Source organism: Acinonyx jubatus, chromosome D2, assembly GCF_027475565.1.
Source record: "Acinonyx jubatus isolate Ajub_Pintada_27869175 chromosome D2, VMU_Ajub_asm_v1.0, whole genome shotgun sequence".
NCBI lineage: Eukaryota > Metazoa > Chordata > Mammalia > Carnivora > Felidae > Acinonyx > Acinonyx jubatus.
This window is the reverse complement of record NC_069393.1, coordinates 36,749,695-36,769,088: the sequence shown is the minus strand read 5'-3', so window position 1 is coordinate 36,769,088 and position 19,394 is coordinate 36,749,695. Positions and strand designations below refer to the sequence as shown.

General features: G+C 48.5%; 1 protein-coding gene across 5 annotated transcripts in view; it reads left to right on the top strand.

The window, feature by feature from the left end:
• DLG5 (discs large MAGUK scaffold protein 5) overlaps positions 1–19,394 on the top strand; it is a 126,602-nt gene that overhangs the window by 102,223 nt on the left and 4,985 nt on the right. For all 5 annotated transcript variants that reach the window (XM_027062400.2, XM_053207720.1, XM_053207718.1 and 2 more), the window contains 9 exons: positions 1,820–1,982; positions 2,086–2,219; positions 2,896–3,042; positions 4,341–4,524; positions 5,131–5,279; positions 6,145–6,315; positions 7,177–7,373; positions 18,430–18,573; positions 18,806–18,933. In XM_027062400.2, the coding sequence (XP_026918201.1) occupies positions 1,820–1,982; positions 2,086–2,219; positions 2,896–3,042; positions 4,341–4,524; positions 5,131–5,279; positions 6,145–6,315; positions 7,177–7,373; positions 18,430–18,573; positions 18,806–18,933 (1,417 nt within the window). The remainder of the gene's footprint in view (positions 1–1,819; positions 1,983–2,085; positions 2,220–2,895; positions 3,043–4,340; positions 4,525–5,130; positions 5,280–6,144; positions 6,316–7,176; positions 7,374–18,429; positions 18,574–18,805; positions 18,934–19,394) is intronic.

Sequence of the window (19,394 nt, the reverse complement as noted above, 5' to 3'; positions counted from 1 at the left end):
GCATGTTTTATTTGTATTTTCCATACAGAAATACTTGCTTCAAAGTATTTGTTATATCGTGAAGTATGCTTTGTTAATGTCTTTCACAAAGCAGCCTTATTCTGAGAAAACTCTTGTGCCTACTGTAAGAAACTTAGATCATTAAGGGGATGAAAAAGTAAGGATCACCTCAAGTCCCTCACTTAGAGGTGCCATTGTTAGCATCTTGGTAGGGTCCTTCATAGAGACGTCTCCATGCGTGAGGAGACACGTGTACATGTACAGGTTTATGTAAATAGGATTACACTCACCTGTGTGCTCATGCAGTGTGTGCCTTCCGTATCTTTCCATGTCGGCAAATCCTGACTCATCGTTCATAATGGCTTTGTGCCTTCTGTTATATGGCTCTTACCTCCTGCTTTTTTGAGATAGAAGTATGTTTTGGAGGTGGAACACAGGAAGGGTGATCAGCAGGGGATGAGGAGCCCAGACCAGAAACGAGATCTGCCCGCACCTGCTGTGCTGTCCTCCGAGGCTGGCTGGGGGTGTGAGGATGGTGTGGTGGCTGCTGGATAAGGCTTCTTATAACTCCAGACTGCTGGTGCTCTGATACGTGTTGCGTCTGGAAGTGACCACGGGTGCAAACCAGGGACTGAGGTGTCTGAGCTGCAGGGTCAGGGAGGGCATTGCAGCTGGGTGAGTTTGGGAGGAGGAGAGGGCAGGGAACGTGAAGGGATGAGTCAAGAAGGATTGTGATCTCAGATCGCCAGAGGACTGAGCCCTGGGCCGTGAGGTCCCAGCCCAAGGCCCACTGTGCTGGAGAGACTACTGTGCCTCTAGGTGGCAGGGGTAGGGTGGCTCAGCGGCCTGCCGGTCTGTCCGGCAGTCTGTCACGGTCTGTGAGTCTGCCCCCACCCACGTGCTCTGGAGGGGAGCCCAAGGACGTGGTGCTCCAGCTGGCTCCTCCCTGGACGTTTGGCTGCGGTTTTGTCCCGAGAGGAAGAGCTTAGGACAGCACAGTCCTCATGGGATGATTTGGCATCACCTGGCCATCTTTCTCTCCGTTAGGTTCCAGGCGTCTGTCATCCTTCTCTGAGCATCCCTCTTTTCTTTCTAACTTTTTGCATCTTCCAGATGTCTTCACCACCACAGATCCCTCCTGAGACTGCCCGTGGCCACCAGGCCCAGGTTTTCCTCCCTGAGGAGTCTGAGGTTGGCCTGACATGAGGCCCCCGCCTGAGCCCCCTCGTGCCCTTGGCACGGTGGACGGCTGCCCCCGGGCCAGCAAGTGCATGGTCACCGCCTTGCTCCGAGCCTCCCTGCTCCCTTTTTAATGGCTTGGGTTTGCCGCGGCTTAATTTCCATGGTCATTGTACATCACCCTATATACTGGTAAATATAAAAAGTGATACTTTATATTGTTTCTTCTGGGTGACTGTCATCACAGGAGCCATTTTTTTTTTCCTCCTGGGGCATCTTGGGACCCCACTGGGGTTTGTAAATTGCACATTCTGTTGAGGCAACTCTCACGTTATGAAACTTCGCGCTTTTTCCCTGCTATATCAGTGTTTATAATTCACATGGCCCATTCTTTGTGTCTTTGGGACTGGGTGCTTCTGTGTCCCTTTGGGGGTGTCGTGCTTATATTGCATGAGGTTGTGGGAATGTGTATCACTGCCATACAAAGTGGGGTCATTGTGTTTTCATCCAGCTGCGTCATTATAGGAGCACCCGGCAATCCCTGGCCCTTTCTGCGTAGCCGATTGCATGCCCGACTTCAGATTTTCCCCATCCCTTTCCTTTGTGTTTGAGTCCCCACAACTGTTGGCTCTCTTCCAAGGCCCTATGTGGAGGAGCCACGCCACGTCAAGCTGCAGAAGGGCTCGGAGCCTCTGGGCATCTCCATCGTGAGTGGAGAGAAGGGCGGGGTCTACGTCTCCAAGGTGACTGGGGGAAGCATCGCCCACCAGGCTGGCCTCGAGTATGGGGATCAGTTACTTGAGGTAAGTGGGAGCTGGCCTTCTGCACTTTGTTCTTCCCTCCGCCTTTCCTCCCCTGGTCCCCACCCCCCACGACATCACCAAGCGTGCTCTGCATGTTTCCTAGTTCAATGGCATAAACCTGCGGAGTGCCACGGAGCAACAGGCCCGGCTCATCATTGGACAGCAGTGTGACACTATCACCATTCTGGCCCAGTACAACCCACATATGCACCAGCTCAGCTGCCACTCTCGGTCCAGGTGAGGGTCTGGCCTCTACGAGGGCCATCTGGGCTGGGGGAGGAGAGAGGGTGCAGCCAAGGTGCTAGCTGTATGTTCTGGGCCGTTCAGTTGCCGTAAGAGGGGAGTTGGCCAGCCCTGGACTTGGGGAGAAGGACATATAGGGGGAGGATGTGAAGTAGGATACCTGAGGTGTGGGTTTGGAAGCATGTGGCTGGGTCCCCCGGTGCAGCAGGAAGCCCCACACAGGTGTGTGGTAGCCAGGAGCTGAGGCCCTGGGGGCGGGATTCTCATGCAGTGTTCTGGCCCTCAGTCCCCGAGCAGACGCTGCCTGTCTCTGCCCCCGAGCTGTGGGTTGCAGGGCACGTGAGAGAAGGGGAGAACCTGCCCCTGCCATGCAGCACTGCGCAACTCAGTGAAGGGGGCAGGATGTGCAAACACAGTGAATGTGTGTGTCCCCAGGCCGACACCTTCAGAGAGGACCCCCTGGTTGAGGACGGGTGGGGAGGAGAAGACAGATCCTGTCGGGTGGATGACCCGAGTCCAGGCTCCCAGGAGAGCTACTCTTCTCAGGGCTCAGAGCCATGTGACCCAGTCTCTGTTCACAGCCCAGCCCTGGTCCCCGCCAGAGAGCGGGTGGCTGGGGACGGCTGAGGACTGTGTGCCTTTCCTTACTCTTCCTGACCTCGGTCCCCAGCTCCCACCTGGACCCTGTCGGCGCTCACTCCACTCTCCAGGGCAGCAGTGCCACCAGCCCGGAGCATCCCTCTGTCATCGACCCGCTGATGGAGCAGGACGAGGGCCCTGGTGCCCCGCCGGCCAAGCAGAGCACCCCCAGTTCCAGGTCAGCAAATGTGTGCTGTTCCCGCATCTGCTCCCCGGCCCGGTGGGGTGGACAGGCAGCCATCGCTGTGGCCTGAGCGCATCCTGCCGGCGTCCCCCTGTGCCGCAGACCGCAGAGCAGCTTGTCAGGATCTGGGATGGGAAGCGTGCCATTCCTTCTTCCTCCCTCTGTCCCGACCTTTCCTCACTTTCTTGTTTTTCTCCTTTTTTCTCATTGACTTGTTCTTAGCTCTGCCTCCTTTCCTTCCTCCTTTTTTCATCTACTTGTTTTCTGACTGTCTTTAGACAGAATTCCACAGTCAACACCCAACCAGGACCTGGGCTGTGGCCATCACCAGCAGTCGCCCCCAGGGAGCCGCGGGTTTAGAGGGTGACAGGCAGGTGTCCAGGCATGTGCAGCATGTGTTGGGAGAGCCACTATGGGCCATGACGGAGCAGTCAGTGAGAGTGTGACAGGGAGCTGTGATAGTTAAGTTGAAATGTTCAGGGTGAGCAGGGGTTAGCCACGCAAGTGGTGGGCGTGGAGAGGGGTCAGGAGGAGGGGGTCAACTTTTGTGTAGCAGCAGGATCCAGAGGGAAGATGGGGAGAGGGCCACGGGGCCAGGGCACATGGCAGTCATTCTGTAGTTCCGGACAGAGCCATCCCCTTGACCAAGCCCTGGCCTCACCCAGAATGCAGCCACCTCTGTCCTCTGCCCTGGGTCCATCTCGCTGGAACCTGTCTGCAGTAATCACAGCTGGCCTGTCCCCTGGGGCCCCCTCATCGGTGACAGGCACTGTCGTGTTGCCTCCACTCAGTTTGCTGGCACTCAGTCTCCCTCCTACATTGTGAGTTCCTTGATGGCAAGGGGCCCTCTCTTCATGGTTTAGCATGGTCTCTGGGCCATAGAAGCTGCTCAGTAAACATTGGTGAATGGTTTGTTTTGTGCCCTGAACCATGAGACCGGCTCTCAGTTCTGGCAGAACAAGGTCAGGAGAACACGTGCCGTCCAGGTGGGGAGAGACGCTGCCTATGGCGCTCGGCTGGCAGCTGGGCCAAGAAGTAGGGGTGTTGATTTCTACTGGATCCCCAGCTCGTTTTCTCAAGTGGGGCCACGTTTTCACCTCTACAAACCCCAGCAGCTGGCCTGTAAACCAAGTCACTAGAACCAGAACCCAGATGGGACCACCTGTCAGCTCCCAGTGGTTCTGAAACCTCATGGAGTGAGCGGAAAACTGTCCAGTCATTAGCCTGTTTGGTCGTTCATGCCCTGCTCCCCGCCGTGTGCGATTGAGGAACTTTATTTTCCTAACCAAAAGGATGGTGGGAGAAGCCAACAAGAAGACCCCAGAGCCGAGACTTGTCTTCATCAAAAAGTCCCAGCTGGAGCTTGGCGTGCATTTATGTGGAGGGAACCTGCACGGGGTGTTTGTGGCTGAGGTGGAGGATGATAGTCCTGCCAAGGGCCCCGATGGCCTTGTGCCAGGAGACCTCATCCTTGAGGTGAGTTCTGGGCTGCCGAGCAGCAGGCCCGCCCTTCTCTGCCCACACCTCTGGACTCTTGTGATCTCAAGTGGCCCAGGAGGCAGAGAGCACAGCTTCTTGTCTGGTGCCCCCTGTTGAATGCTTTGAGGATCCTCGGGGTGGGTCACAGGGATGTGGGCAGGGCCCTGGCTTGGGCGCTGGTGTCGGGAGGGAAGCAGGAGGCAGGATGCTCTGCTGTGTGAGCAGCAGGACTGTGGTCTGATGGAGTGTCTTCTCCCTCTGGCTGGGTCTCCCCTTTGATGGGGGAGAGGGCTCATAGGTGTTCAAAGACACAAGTAGCACGAGTGAGATAAAGTGCCATGTTTTGTAACCCTTACTTGCTGGGGAACTGGCACAGGGTCTCTCCTGGGAGAAGCTGTTGAGGGCAGGGCGGACACTGGCAGAGGACTGGCAGGTCCAGACTGCCTCTGGGCAGAGGACTAGGCCTTACCTGCAGAGGTGAGGCAGGCAGATTCCCAGTTGAGGGGATCTTAAATCTCTGCCTTGTCCCACAACTGCCCACTCATGGGTACCCAGGCCGCCCTGGCCCCTGTCCTCTGACCTCAATTCCCTGTCCTTGGGCAGTACGGCAGTCTGGACATGCGTGGCAAGACGGTGGAGGAGGTCTACGTGGAGATGCTGAAGCCCAAGGACGGTGTCCGTCTCAAGGTGCAGTACCGCCCTGAGGAGTTCACCAAGGTGAAGAGCCTGCCTGGTGACAGCTTCTACATCAGGTACCAGGGGCCAGGGCTTCTGGGGATTCAGGGCCAGGGGCGGGGCTTCCTGAGGAGACTGGTCCTGATGAGTGTCTCTGAAACACAGAGGGTGGGACCAGGGTCCTTGTTGCTTGGGTCCCAAACCACAAGTTCACGGTGAGATGCTTATGACTTAGGAAAATGCCTGAGGGTTTGCAGGACCACACAGGCTCCCTAGGGCTTGGGGCCTGGGAAATTTTGAGGCCACGGAACCCCATTTTCCAGTGGGCTGCACTCTTCTCCTGCCCTCCCCCCCAACCCAAGTCTGCAGATTCATCTGCAGTGTGTGCCCAAAGTGCTTTATGACTTGTGTGTGGCTCAGACAGCAGGTGTTGTCTAGAAGGGGCTCACAGTTCCTTCATGTTCTTTAAGTTCTGAAGCCACAATGAATAAAAATGCCGATCAACTAACTGTGTACCATAAGGTACAGGTCTCTGTCTCTAGGACATCTTCCTTGGTGGGAGATGACATTTCCATCCTGAGGAGTTTCCATTCTATAGGAACCATTGACCTTGACTCAGGGAAGAAAGTCCTTCCATTTGGAAGGGGCGATATTGTTTTGGTCCTTGGCAACAAGATCTTTCTCTGATGGATGTGAGGCAGCCCTTGTCCCCAGGGAGCCCCCTGTCTCAGGGAGGCAAGGTGACTTTGTCCTGTTGTGTAAAGCCGGGGCTCCCTCCTTTGGGAACTGCCACCAGGAAGGGGAGAGGTGGGTCCTGATCGTGGCCTGGGGAAAGCTTAGAGCAGGGGACTGTCCCAGGAGACTGGCTGCCAAGTTGTGTGGCTGGTCAGTCCTCCAGTAGCCAGCAGCTTCTGATCCCGGTCCTTCTGTCACCTGGTCCAGGGCCCTCTACGACCGGCTGGCCGAGGTGGAGCACGAGCTGAGCTTTAAGAAAGATGACATCCTCTACGTTGACGACACTTTGCCTCAGGGCACATTCGGGTCCTGGATGGCCTGGCAGCTGGACGAGAATGCCCAGAAGATCCAGCGCGGGCAGATCCCCAGCAAATACGTGTAAGTGTTCGTGTCTGGGCTTGGGGGTAGGGTGGGTCCCAACCTGGGGCTGTCCCACAGGATTGGGACGCATTCCGCCGTGCACCCTGGCTCTGGTCTGTATGTTTTGCCCACACCGCTTGTCCAAAAAGCTGCTCCTAGCAGAATTCAATGTTTGTAAGTCACTGCTATACGGAAGCATGGTGGCAACTCAGGAGACATAACTTTTTTATTTTTAACCGATTTATTGAGATGTATTCATCCACCGTGCAGTTCACCCCAAGTGTACGGGTTCAGTGGCTTTCAGTGTATTCACAGCCATGTGCCACTGTCCCCACCATCCATTTTAGAGCCTTCCCATCACCTCAGAAGCAGCCCTGTCCCCGTTAGCTATTAGCTGCCTCCTGCCCCCGCTACCCGAGGCGGCCATGACTGTGCTTCCTGCCCCTGTTGAGTTCCCTGTTGTGGACTTTCATGCGAGTGTGGTCTTCCGAGACTGGGTGCTTGCTTGCACTTAGCATACCATTTTCAAGGTGCTTTCATGTTGCGGTGTGCGTGCGTGTCTCATTCCTTTTTTCAGCAGGAAGTGTAACTTGTCCTGTCACCAAGGGAGGGCTGTCCTAGCAGCTCCTTTTGACACTCACCTGAGTGTAGCAGTTGTCCCTCTCTGAGAGCTCCCCCAGCACTGGGGTGTGTGTCGCCCCCACATCAGTGGTCCCAAGGGGTCCTTGGTGGCATGGGTGGGTGATGTGGCCAAGGAACCTGGAGAGGAGTGTTGGAGGAGCCTGGAGTCCTGGCTCGCACCCTCTGCACGGGCAGGGCAGGATGGGCGGGCGGTGGTCCTTAGGCCCTTCCCAGCACCACTGTTCCCTGTGACCACAGGATGGACCAAGAATTCTCCAGGAGACTCAGCATGTCTGAAGTCAAAGACGACAACAACGCCACAAAGACGCTGTCGGCAGCTGCTCGCAGATCCTTCTTCCGGAGGAAACATAAGCACAAACGCAGCGGGTCCAAAGATGGGAAGGACCTCCTGGCCTTGGACACCTTTTCCAACGACACCATTCCACTCTTTGAAGGCAAGGCTGAGCACACTTGCTCAGAATTAGGTTTGCCATTGACCGCAGAAACCGCACAGCAGTGACAGTGACTTAGACAAGATAGAGGCTTGCTCTGCTCTCATGCAGAAGCAGTTGTCTGGGTTGGGGTGGCGGCGCTGCTGTCCCCAGGGCCTGCCCTCTGTGTGACATTGCAGCTCCAGCCGTCACATCCGTGTCCAGGCAGCAGGAAGGAGGATGGGGCGAGAGTGTGCTGCAGCCGTGTGCGCCTCTTTAAACGGCTTACCTGGAAGTCCCAACTGGTGACTTCTGCTCACATCTCATTGGCTACTTGCATCGGCAAGAGACCCTGAAAAAGCAGGGTCTTAGCTGGCACTGTGCCGGCCTCGGTACCTAGTAAGGAAGAGAGGAAGGATAGGCATTGGATGGGCGGAAGCAGCCTCTGCTCGATGCGTTGCTCCTGGTTTGTTTTGGGGTTATCATAGGCTGTTTGGTGGTAACCGAGAGCCACCAGTCTCTGTGGATCTTTGGCCTTTTCTGGCTTCACTCCTGTGTGCATTGATGATTCTTACAAGATCTTTCCAGGACCAGGCACCCAGCCAGGGCTGGAGTTGCATATTTGGGAGCGTCAGACATCCCCTGGCAGATTGCCCTTGTGGAAAGGGTGCACTTGTCCTGGAAAGCAGGAGGCCCTTGTGAATGCCGCTCCTGGGACCCGGGTGTGTGTCCAGTGTCCTAGAATGTCGCCCTCATGGGCAGGCAGGCAGTGAAGGTGGCACTGAGCAGCAGCCAGTAGGATAGCTGGTTTCTTCCTTCCCTGCCTTCCTCCCCTCCTCCCTTTTTTATTTTTAAAATTAAGGCCTTAGGCACAGGGGGTTGAGTGAATCCCACCCTTGTTCATGGTCTCTATCTCTCCCCGTCAGGACAGGGTTGGCAAACCCCAGCCAGTGGGCCACATCTGTTTTTCTGTGTCCTGGAGCTAAGAATGGATCTTTCTGTGTAGTCTTTTCTATTCTACTCTATTCTACTCTATTCTATTCTTTTATTTTATTCTTTTATTTATTCTTTTATTTTTATTTTTTTAATATTTATTTACTTTTGAGAGAGAGACAGAGAGACAGTGTGAGCAGGGGAGGGGCAGAGAGAGAGAGACACACACACACAATCTGAAGCAGGCTTCAGGCACTGCACTGTCAGCACAGAGCCCGATGCGGGGCCTGAACACAAACTGCGAGATCATGACCTGAGCCAAAGTCAAGCGATTAACCAACTGAGTCATCCAGGCGCCCTGATGTTTACGTGTTTAAATGTAAAATGTAAGAAAGACTATCTTTAGGTGCATGAACCTTTTGCCAAAAACCTTTGCTTGGTTTTGTTGATCTTTACAGAAAAATCTGTTGATGTCTTAAAGCAAGGTTTTGTTCTTTAGTTTTTTTGTTTTTTTCCCCTTTCATTTTTTTGATCTTTAGTTTCACATTCCCCTTCCCCTTTTCCCATAGACACCATCTCTGGTGTCTTCCATGCGTGTCCTGGGGACGTCTTTGAAGAATAGAAATTTGTCCATTCTTCGTTTGGTTCTTCGGGGTTTTTACGTTACATATTTGGAAATTGTGTTTAGGCACACACACCTTTTGATTTATGATCCTTCCTTGGTAAATTGACCCTTTTGTTCATTATGAAATAATCTTCATCTCTATTAATGTTTCTTGCCTTAGAGTCTGTTTTGTCTGAATTGTGACACCCATTTTCTTTTTGTTAGTTTTTGCATAGTTCACCTTTCCTGTCCCTCTCCTTTAAACTGTTCCGTAGCTTTATATGTAAATGTCTCCTGTAAGCAGGTTGTAGGGTGTTTTTGTTTTTTTTGTTTTTTGTTTTGTTTTTTAATGTTTACATATTTTTGAGAGAGAGAGACAGACCATGAGCGGGGAGGGGCAGAGAGAGAGGGCGACACAGAATCCGAAGCACGCTCCAGGCTCTGAGCTGTCAGCATAGAGCCTGACGCGGGGCTCAAACTCAGAGACCGCGAGATCATGACCTGAGCCAAAGTCAAATGCTTAGCCAAGTGAACCACTTAGGCACCCCTAGGGTTTTTTGTTTTTTTGTTTTTTTTTTAAACCCGCTGTGCCAATTTGTCTTTTTTCATTTTTTGAAATATCATATATGTAAAGAAAGTGCACATACATTTACAGAACAGTGTACCACATGAGCTTTCACAGTCTGAGTGAGCATACTTGTGGCAATCTTTATCATCTGATCAGAGTATTTAATTACCCCATTAAATATACTGGTAGGTTTGGATTTACTTTTACTTTCTTACCATTTGTTTTATGTGGTTCTGCCTGTTTTATGTTTCTTTTGTTTCCTTGCTTACCTTTTTTTTTTTTTGGCTGCATCAAGTATTTTCATTATTCTGTGTCCCCCAGTCCGTCTGTTCGTTTTCCTAATTGATTTTGTTTGTTCCTTGGGGGGTTGCAGGAGGCCTCACGGCGTACGTGTCTGCCTCAGCACCAACATAAGTCATCACTCTGGCCATTTCCCTAAAAATTCTAAAACACGGGAACCCTCTGACTTCCAAGTACCTCCTCCCCGCCATTCCCGTTACCACTTTCATTCGACGTGTATTTTGAGCCGGAGACTGTATCGTTGGTGTGCACGCCAGTCATTCACTTGTACGTGCCCTGCCTCCTGCTCTTCACGCCTGCCTGCAGCTCTGCCCCCCGCGCATGCTCCCTCCTTCCCGCCGAGCAGCTCCCTTTAGCGTCTCTTGTTTCCCTGCTTTCTTGAGATAGAGTCGACATGTAACCCTGTGTGGGTTTAAGGTCCACAACGTGATGATTTCTTACGTGTGTCGCGCAGTAGGTACCACAGTACCACAGCAAGGTGAGTTAACGTGTTACTTCACCTCACATAGTGGCTGTTTTGTTGTTGCTGTGGGGTGACCTTTAGCACTTCCTGTCATGCAGGATCCTGGGCGACACATTCTCTCCCTGTTTGCTTATGTGTTTTCCCATCATCTTTGGAGACTTTCACTCCAAATGGAGTGAAAAATGGATATGGATATTTTGGATATGGATATGCAAACGGATATGGAAGTTTAAACGGGCAGTGTTTTATTTCTGCGTTTTCAAGATACGGTCTTCTGGCTTTCATGGGGCATTCATTTCCTAAGGCTGCGGTAGCAAGTATCACAGGTGTTGTGGCTAACACAATGTACGTTTATTCTCTCACAGTCCTGGGAGCTAGAAGTCCAAAATCTACCTTTGGGTCCAAAAAAAAAAAAAAGGCACGGCAGGCCCACACTCCCTCCAGGGCTCTAGGGGAGAATCTGTTTCTTACAGCTTCTGGTGGCTGCCAGCGTGCCTACACGTGTGGCCACATCACCAGCATCTTCACATCTCTCTGCTCCGTGTTCCTTCACCTTCTCCATGTTTGTCTGTCTCAGAACTCCCTCTGTCGCTCACAAGGGCCCACGTGATTGCGCTCAGGGCCCGGGCGATCCAGGATGAGCGCCTCCGCCGAAGATGCTTCACTCAGTTACTCTTCTCTCTGTAAGGGAACAGTCCCAGGTTCCGGCGCTGGGGGAGACTTGCTCTAGGGGGCGCGTTGCAGCCTCCCCCCACGTCGTTTCCAGTGAGAAGTCATCTTTCACGTTGTTCGCAGTGCGGAAGGTAACGTGTGTCTGACCCTTCTCCATCCCCCCGGCTGTCTTGAAGATCTTCCTTGTCTGTGTTTCTCAGCAGTCCTACGACGAGGTACGAGGTGTGGTTTTATGTCTACTCGGCTGGGGCTTCGGTGGTGGCGGTGGGTGGTTCTTAGCGCTTCCGGAATCTGAGGCCGGACGTTTTCGTCGGTTTTGGAAAAGGACGGTCCAGTGTTTCTCGTACGCTCCTTCTGTGCTGTTCGTCTCTCTCCTGTACGTCAGTTGTTTGGCGATGTCCCTTATGTTTTATATGCCTTTCCATCTCTTTTTTTGTCTCCGTGCTTCAGCCTGGAGAGCCTGGATGTTTTCAGCAGACCTTTTTCTTGCTCAGTAATCCACATAACTTTAAATTTACCATCTTAACAGTTGTAAGTATGGTACAGTTGAGTAGTGTTAAGTGTATTTGCACCGTTGTGCCCAAGACCTCTAGAATTTTTTATCGGGCCGTACTGAAACTGTACCCACCGAACACTAATTTTCCCTCCCCCCCCCCCATTCCCCACCTTGACACCCACATCATCTTCTACTTCTGTTTCTATGATTTTGATTACTTGAGACATTTCATATGAGTGGAATCATACAACATTTGGCTTTTTATGATGGGCTTAATTGCTTAGCAAATATCCTGCAGTCTCATCCATGTTGTAGTATGACAGGATTTCTATGGATTTCTTTTTGTTTGTTTGTTTGTTTGTTTGTTGAAGGCTACATAGTATTCCATTGTGTATACCTACCCCATTTCCTTTATTCATCTTGCAGTGAATTTGGGTTCCTTCTGCCTCTTGGCTATTATGAAGAAGGCTGGGTGAACATGGGTGTGCTAATATCTCTGCTTTGAATTCTTTTGGCTATATTACTGGAAGTGGGATTGCTTTATCGTATGGTTTCTATTTTTTTTTTTAAATGTTTGTTTATTTTTGAGACAGAGAGAGACAGAGCATGAACGGGGGAGGGTCAGAGAGAGAGGGAGACACAGAATCCGAAGCAGGCTCCAGGCTCTGAGCTGTCCGCACAGAGCCCGACACGGGGCTTGAACCCACGGACCGTGAGATCATGACCTGAGCCAAAGTCGGATGCCCAACCGACTGAGCCACCCAGGCGCCCCTCTATTTTTAATTTTCTTGAAGGTCCTCCATACTGTTTTCCATAATGGCTGCACTATTTTACATTTCCACCAACAGTGCAGAAGGGTTCTGATTTATCTGCATTCTCGCCAACTTGTTATTTTCTGTTCTTTTCATGTGGCCATCCTAATGGGTGTAAAGGTCGTATCTGAGGGTAGTTTTTGATTTGCATTTCTCTTATCATTAGTGATGTAGAGCATTTTTTTAAAAAAATAAACTTGTTGGCCATTTGTATATCTTCTTTGGAGAATTGTCCGTTCTAATCCTTAGCCTGTTTTTAAAAATTACATGTCTTTTTGTTGTGGGTTGTAGAAATTCTTTATAAAAATAGAACTACCCTGTGATCCATCAGTTGCACCACTGGGTATTTACCGAAAGGATACAAAAATACTAATTAAAAGGGACCTTGATGTTTATAGCAGCATTATCAACAATAGCCAAATTATAGAAACAGCCCAAGTGTTCACCAACTGATGAAGGGATAAAGAAGATGTGGTATATATGTACAATGGAATATTACTCAGCCATCAAAAAGAATGAACTCTTGCTGTTTGCCTCAACATGGATGGAGCTAGAGAGTATAATGCTAAGCCAAATAAATCAGTCAGAGAAAGCTAAGTGTGCCATATTATTTCACTATGTGGAATTTAAGAAACAAAATAAATGATCATAGGGAAAAAAGAGAGGCAAACCAAAAAACAGTCTCTTAACTATACAGAACAGACTGAGGGTTACCAGAGTGGAGATGGGTGTGGCATGGGTGAAATAGGTGATGGGTATTAAGGAGGGCACCTATTGTGGTGAACATCAGGTGTTCTATGTAAGTGTTGAATCACTAAATTTGATTCCTGAAACTAATATCACATTGTATATTAACTAACTGGAATTTTTTTTTAATATTTATTTATTTTTGAGAGAGAGAGAAGGAGCAGGGGGCTGAGAGAGAGGGTGACACAGAATCCGAAGCAGGCTCCAGGCTCTGAGCTGTCAGCACAGAGACTGATGCAGGACTCAAACTCAAAAACCGTGAGATCATGACCTGAGCCAGAGTCAGATGCTCAACCAACTGAGCCAACCAGGTGCCCCAACTAACTGAAATTTAAATAAACCCTCGAAAATCAATTCCGGATGTTAGCATCAGATGTATGTTTTGCAGATATTATCTCCCATTTCAGAGGTTGCCTTTTCACTCTATTATTTGCTTTGATGCTCAGAAGTTTTAAAATCTGATGTAGTCCCATTTGTCTGTTTTGCTTTCATTGCCTGTGCTTTTTGTTCTGTTCAAGAAATCATTGCCCAGGGTGCCTGGGTGGCTCAGTTGGTTAAACATCTGACTCTTTTTTTTTTTTTTTTTTTAATATAATTTATTGTCAGATTGGTTTCCATACAACACCCAGTGCTCATCCCAACAGGTGCCCTCCTCAATGCCCATCACCCACTTTCCCCTCTCCCCCACCCCCCATCAACCTTCAGTTTGTTCTCAGTATTTAAGTCTCTTATGGTTTGCCTCCCTCCCTCTCTGCAACTCTTTTTTCCTCCCTCCCCCCCACCCCCATGGTTGTCTGTTAAGTTTCTCAGGATCTGCATATGAGTGAAAACATATGGTAACTATTTTTCTCTGCCTGACTTATTTCACTTAGCATAATACCTTCCAGTTCCATCCACGTAGCTACAAATGGCCAGATTTCATTCTTTCTCATTACCAAGTAGTAGTCCATCAACATCTGACTCTTGATTTCAGCTCAGGTCGTGATCTCACGGTTGTGAGATTGAGCCCTGCTTTGGGCTTTGTGTTGAGTGTGGAGCCTGCTTAAGATTCTCTGTCTCTAGCGCGCGCGCGCTCTCTCTCTCTCTCTCTCTCTCTCTGCCACCCTGCCCCCCACTCTTGCCTGTGCTCTCTCTCTTAAATAATAATAAAAAGAAATCATTGCCCACACCAATGTCATGAAGGTTGTTCTCTGTTTTCTTCCCAGAGTTTTATGATCTTAGGTCTTCTGTTTGGATCTTTATTTCATTTTGAGTTAATTTTTGTATATGGTGTAAGATAAAGGTCCAACCTCATTCTTTTGCATGTGGGTATCAGTTTTCCCAGCACCATTTGTTGAAGTCCTTTCCTGACTGTGTAATCTTGACACTCTTTTCAAAAATCATGTGGCCATTATACAGGGTTTATTTTTGGGCTCTCTCTGTCTTCCACTGGTCAGTATATATGTCTTTATGCCAGGACCACGCTGTCTGATAACTGTTGTTTCCTAGTACGTTTTGAAATCAGGAAGTGTGAGGCCTCCAACTTTGTTCTTTTTGGATTCTTTTGGCTATTCAGGGTCCCTTGAGATTCCATATGAATTTCAGGGTTTTGTTTTTTTTTCTTTCTGCAAAAAATGCCATTGGGATTTTCAGAGGGATTGCATTGAATCTGTAGATTGATTTAGGTAGTATGGGCATTTTAACAATACTGAGTCTTCCAGTCCAGAGCATAGGATGTCTTTCCATGTATTTGTATCTTCTTTGATTTCTTTTTGCAATATTGTGTAGTTTGTAGTTTACAAGTCTTTCACCTCCTTGGTTAGGTTGGTTCCTAAGTATTTTTTCCTTTGTGATGCTCTAGTAAACGGGTTTGTTTTCTTAATTTCTTTTTCAGAATGGTCATTGTTAGCATATAGAAATGCAACTGATTTTTGTATGTTGATTTTGTATTCTGAAACTGCTGAAATCATTAGTTGTAACAGGTTGTGTGTGTGTGTGTGTGTGTGTGTGTATTCTCTAGAACTTGTTGCATAATTTTGTGTCATCTGTGAACAGATAATTTTAGTACTTGTTTTCTAACGTGGATGCTGTCTTTCTTTCCTGGTTTAATTGCCCTGGCTGGGATTCCCAGTAAACCTGTTGGATAGTAGTGGCAAATGGGGGCATCTTTGCCTTTGTTTCTGCTCTTGGAGGGAGAGTTTTCCATCTTTTGCCATTGAATATGATGTTAGCTATGGACTTTTCATATGGCTTTTGTTATGTTGAAGTAGTTTCTGTCTGTTCTAGTTTGTTAAGTGTTTTTATCATGAGAGGGTATTGAGTTTTGTCGAATGCTTTTTCTGTGTCAATTGAGGTGATGTGGTTTTTGTCCTTCATTTTGTTAATACGGTGTATGACATTGATGGATTTTTGTATGTTGAGCCATCCTTGCATTCCAGGGATAAATCCCAGTTGGTCGTGGCATATGACGTGTTTTTTGATGTGTTGTTGAGTTCAGTCTGGTAGTATTTTGTTGAGGATTTTTGTGTCTATATTCATCAGGGATACTGGTCTGTAGTTTTCTTGTTGTGCCGAGGAATGAGTTTGGGAGTGCCCCCTCCTCTTCAATTTTTGGAAGAGTGTGAAGAGACTGATACTAATTTTTTAAATTTTATTTTGGTAGAATTCTCTGCTAAAGAAGCCATCTTGTCCTGGGCTTTTTCTTGTTGGGAAGTTTTTTCTATTACTTGCAGTCTCCTTGTTATAGCTCTGTTCAGATTTTTAAAAATTACTTCATGACACAGTCATAATACATTCTATGTTTCTGGGAATTTATCATTTCTTCCAGGCTGTTTACATATAATTATTCATAGTAGTTTTCTATAATCCTTTTTATTTCTGTGAAATCAGTTATGTCCCTTTCTTCACTTACTGCAGTTATGTTAGGCTTCCCCCTTTTGTTCTTCATTGTTCTAGCTAAAAGTTTGTCAATTTTCTTGACCTTACTAAAAAGCCAAGTCTTGGTTTCATTGATTTTTTTTCTGGTTTTCTGTTGTCTGATTTATCTCTGCTCTCTATTTTTCCCTTCCTTCTGCTAAATTTGGGTTAGTTTTTTTTTTCCCCCTGATTCCTCAAAGCGTGAAGTTGGATTGTTGATTTCTTCTTTTTCAATGTCAGCATTTACTACCACAGATTTCCCTCTTAGGACTGCTTTTCTGCATCCTGCAAGCGTCGGTATGCTGTGTTGTTTTCATTTGTCTCCAAAGTTTTCTAAATTCCTCTCTGATTTGTTTCTTTGACCCTTGGGTTAAGAGTGACTTGTTGCATTTCCAAGTATGGGTCTATTTTCCTTTTTTTTCTTTCTGCTGTTGATTTCTAGTTTCATTCCATTGTCAGAAAAGATATTTTATATAATTTCAGTCTTCTTAAATTAATTTTGTGGACTATCCTGGAGAATGCTCCCTGTGCACTTGAGAAGAGTGTGTATTCTGCTGTTGCTGGTTGGAGTGTTCTGTGCCTGTCTGTTAGGTCCACGTGGTATGTAGTGCTTTGTGGTTCAGCTGCTCTTTCCTTATTTTCTGTCTGGCTGTTTTGTCCATAACAAAAGTGGGGCTTTGAAGTCCCTATGAATATTGTGTTGCTGGTTCTTCCTTCCGTTCTGTCAATGTTTGTGTCATGTATTTGAGAGTTCTGATGTTAGGTGCATGTGTGTTTATAATTGTTGTATCTTTCTGGAGAATTCACCCTTTTGTCATTATATGATGTCCTACTTTGTCTCTTGTGACATCATCTGCCTGAGAGTCTGTGTAGGCTGCTAGAACATGACTACCTTGCTCTCTTTACATTCTCAATTGCACGAAATAGCTTTTCTCTGTTCTTTCACTATTAGCCGGTGGGTATTCTTAGAACTAAAGTGAGTCTCCCAAACTGCATGTAGCTGGATCTTATTTATTTATCCATTCAGCCCATCCATTCACATGTAATTACTGATATGGGAGGACTTATTCCCACTTGAATTGTTTTCTGTGTGTCTTATACCGTTTTTGTCCATCTCTTCCTCCCTTGCTGCCCGCTGTTGGATGCTTTGTGGGTTTCGGGTTTTTTTGTTTGCTTTTGATAGTGACAGGTTTTGATTCCCTTCCCATTTCCCTTCATGTATATTTTAAAGAGATTTTCTTTTTGGTTACCATTGAAATTACATAAAACCCTTTAAAGTCTTAAAGTTATAACAATCCATTTTAAACTGATAGTAACTTAATTTCAGTCTCCTGCAAAAATTCCATGTTACACCTCTGTGACCCCAACCCCATTTATGTTGTTGATGACACCTATTACCTCTTTTTCTATCAGTGTATAGACTAGCATAGATTTATAATTACTTTTATGCTTTCGTTTTTAAATATCTACACCAGATTTAGAGTGATTTACATGCCTACATTATGTTACTTCCAGATTCTCTATATGTATCTTTTCTCTTCCCAGGGAGTTTTATATTTTCTGTGGTTGGATTTAATGACTTGTGAGATGTTCTATAGCTCTCTGAATCTGTAATTGTGAGGACTTCCAACAAAGCAGATTATTCAGGGAGGAACAGGAATCTTCTAAATTGGTATCCCACTGTGTGGAATGTTCATAGTCATTACGGTAGAATATGATTCTTGCTCAAATAAGTTGAAGGCATAGTGAGTTGATGTCCATACACAGGGAAATGGAGGTGTAGATGCAGTGTATCCATGCATGGGAAGTTCAGAAGGAATGTGGGAGGGCAATATGAATTAACAGGGATGCCTTCCAGAAACATAACACTGACTGGAAGAGGGAGGTGCAGAATGTTTATAGTGTTGTGTCATTTTTGTTGGGCACATGCACACACACAGCATATTTACTAGTCTTTTTTGAGTATGTAAAAATCAACATGTGACAACAACAAACATCTGGAAGGATGTACTTCCAGCTCATAATAGTGGTTATGAGGAGGCTGGCGGGGACCAGGACTGGAGAATGGGTGTCAGAGCTGTTTCGCCCTACCTGTAATGTTCTGATTTTTAAAAGGGAAGATGTGTTCATCTTTTCGTGGAGGAGTTCCTTTGCCCCAGGACTCCTCAGAGGCTTTAGTCAGAAATGCATAGGAGTTCCCAGATGGTCGTTGTGGCCACCAAACCCTCCCCTGCTGACCGGAACAGGTCAGCTGGTCACCAGGTTGAGAAATGCTCTATAGGAAGCCATGTAGATATACATGGATAATCTTCATGTATGGAGATGTGGAGGTGTGGAGGTGTGGGTGAGGGAGGGGACAGACTTCCCCTCAATTCTGCCCGTGAGCTTGGTGTGCCCAGGACAAGGGGACTCTCCAGTACTGAACAGGCGAACCGTGCTGAGCTGCTCACTCCACCTGGCTCTGGATGTGTGGACTGAAGCGGGCAAAGCTGCCTGGGCTGAGAAAGGTCAGGGCAGCAGTGGGTCCCCGGCCTCTCTCCCTCCCTCTGCTCCAGGCGCGTGCCTGTGACACTGCCCCTGTCTCCCACAGATTCGGTGAGCCTTGCCTATCAGCGGGTCCAGAAAGTAGACTGCACCTCCCTGAGGCCCGTCCTCATTCTGGGGCCCTTACTGGACGTGGTGAAGGAGATGCTGGTGAACGAGGCGCCCGGCAAGTTCTGCAGATGCCCCCTTGGTAAGGGGTACCCTCTGTGCCTACTGGGCTATGTCCACCTGTCCCCTGGGGCTGCGTTCCACGGTGTTTCTGAGTCCTCCTGACTTGGGTCACATTGCTGTGTGCCTTCCGGATCTTTCTCTGGAAGTAAGGATGGCAGAACTGCTCTTCTGCACAGTGTCCTTGCCCAGAATGTGCTGGGACAGCTCACCATGCCAGGGGGCATCCTCATTCCCGTGTCTGTGCTTTGCAGAGGTGATGAAGGCCTCCCAGCAGGCCATTGAGCGGGGCGTCAAAGACTGCCTGTTCGTCGACTATAAGCGGAGGAGTGGCCATTTTGATGTGACCACGGTGGCTTCCATAAAGGAGATCACAGAAAAGGTACCTGTTGCCTCAGACCAAGGGTTAGGGTTTGAGCACTTGGGCGTGGATGCCTGGCCCTTTTGGATCTCTGCGTTGCGTGTTTCTTGGGCCTTCGGTGAACTTGCCTGTGTCCCTTTAGTCCAAGTCGCTCTCCTCGAGGGTTGCCCCCACTGCTTTTGTGTGCTTCCACGGTCACCAACAGGATGCTAGTCCCTGCGCACATGTCACCTCTGTCCCTCTGAGGGGATCTGATGGGAGCTTTGAACTCTAGGAAAGCCCCACACGGGGGATTCTACAGCAGGGTCCTGCATCTGCTCTGCTTATGTGCAGACGTGTTTACGTGTGCCTTGTTCTGGGGATAGGGCGCCCAGCCTCCATCAGGGTCGCTGCCCCTGAAAGGATTAAGAGCCATTTCGGTGTGTCTTTAAGGCTCTTGAAGGTACTGGGGTCCGTTTGCCAGGCAGCATGAGGAAAAGTGG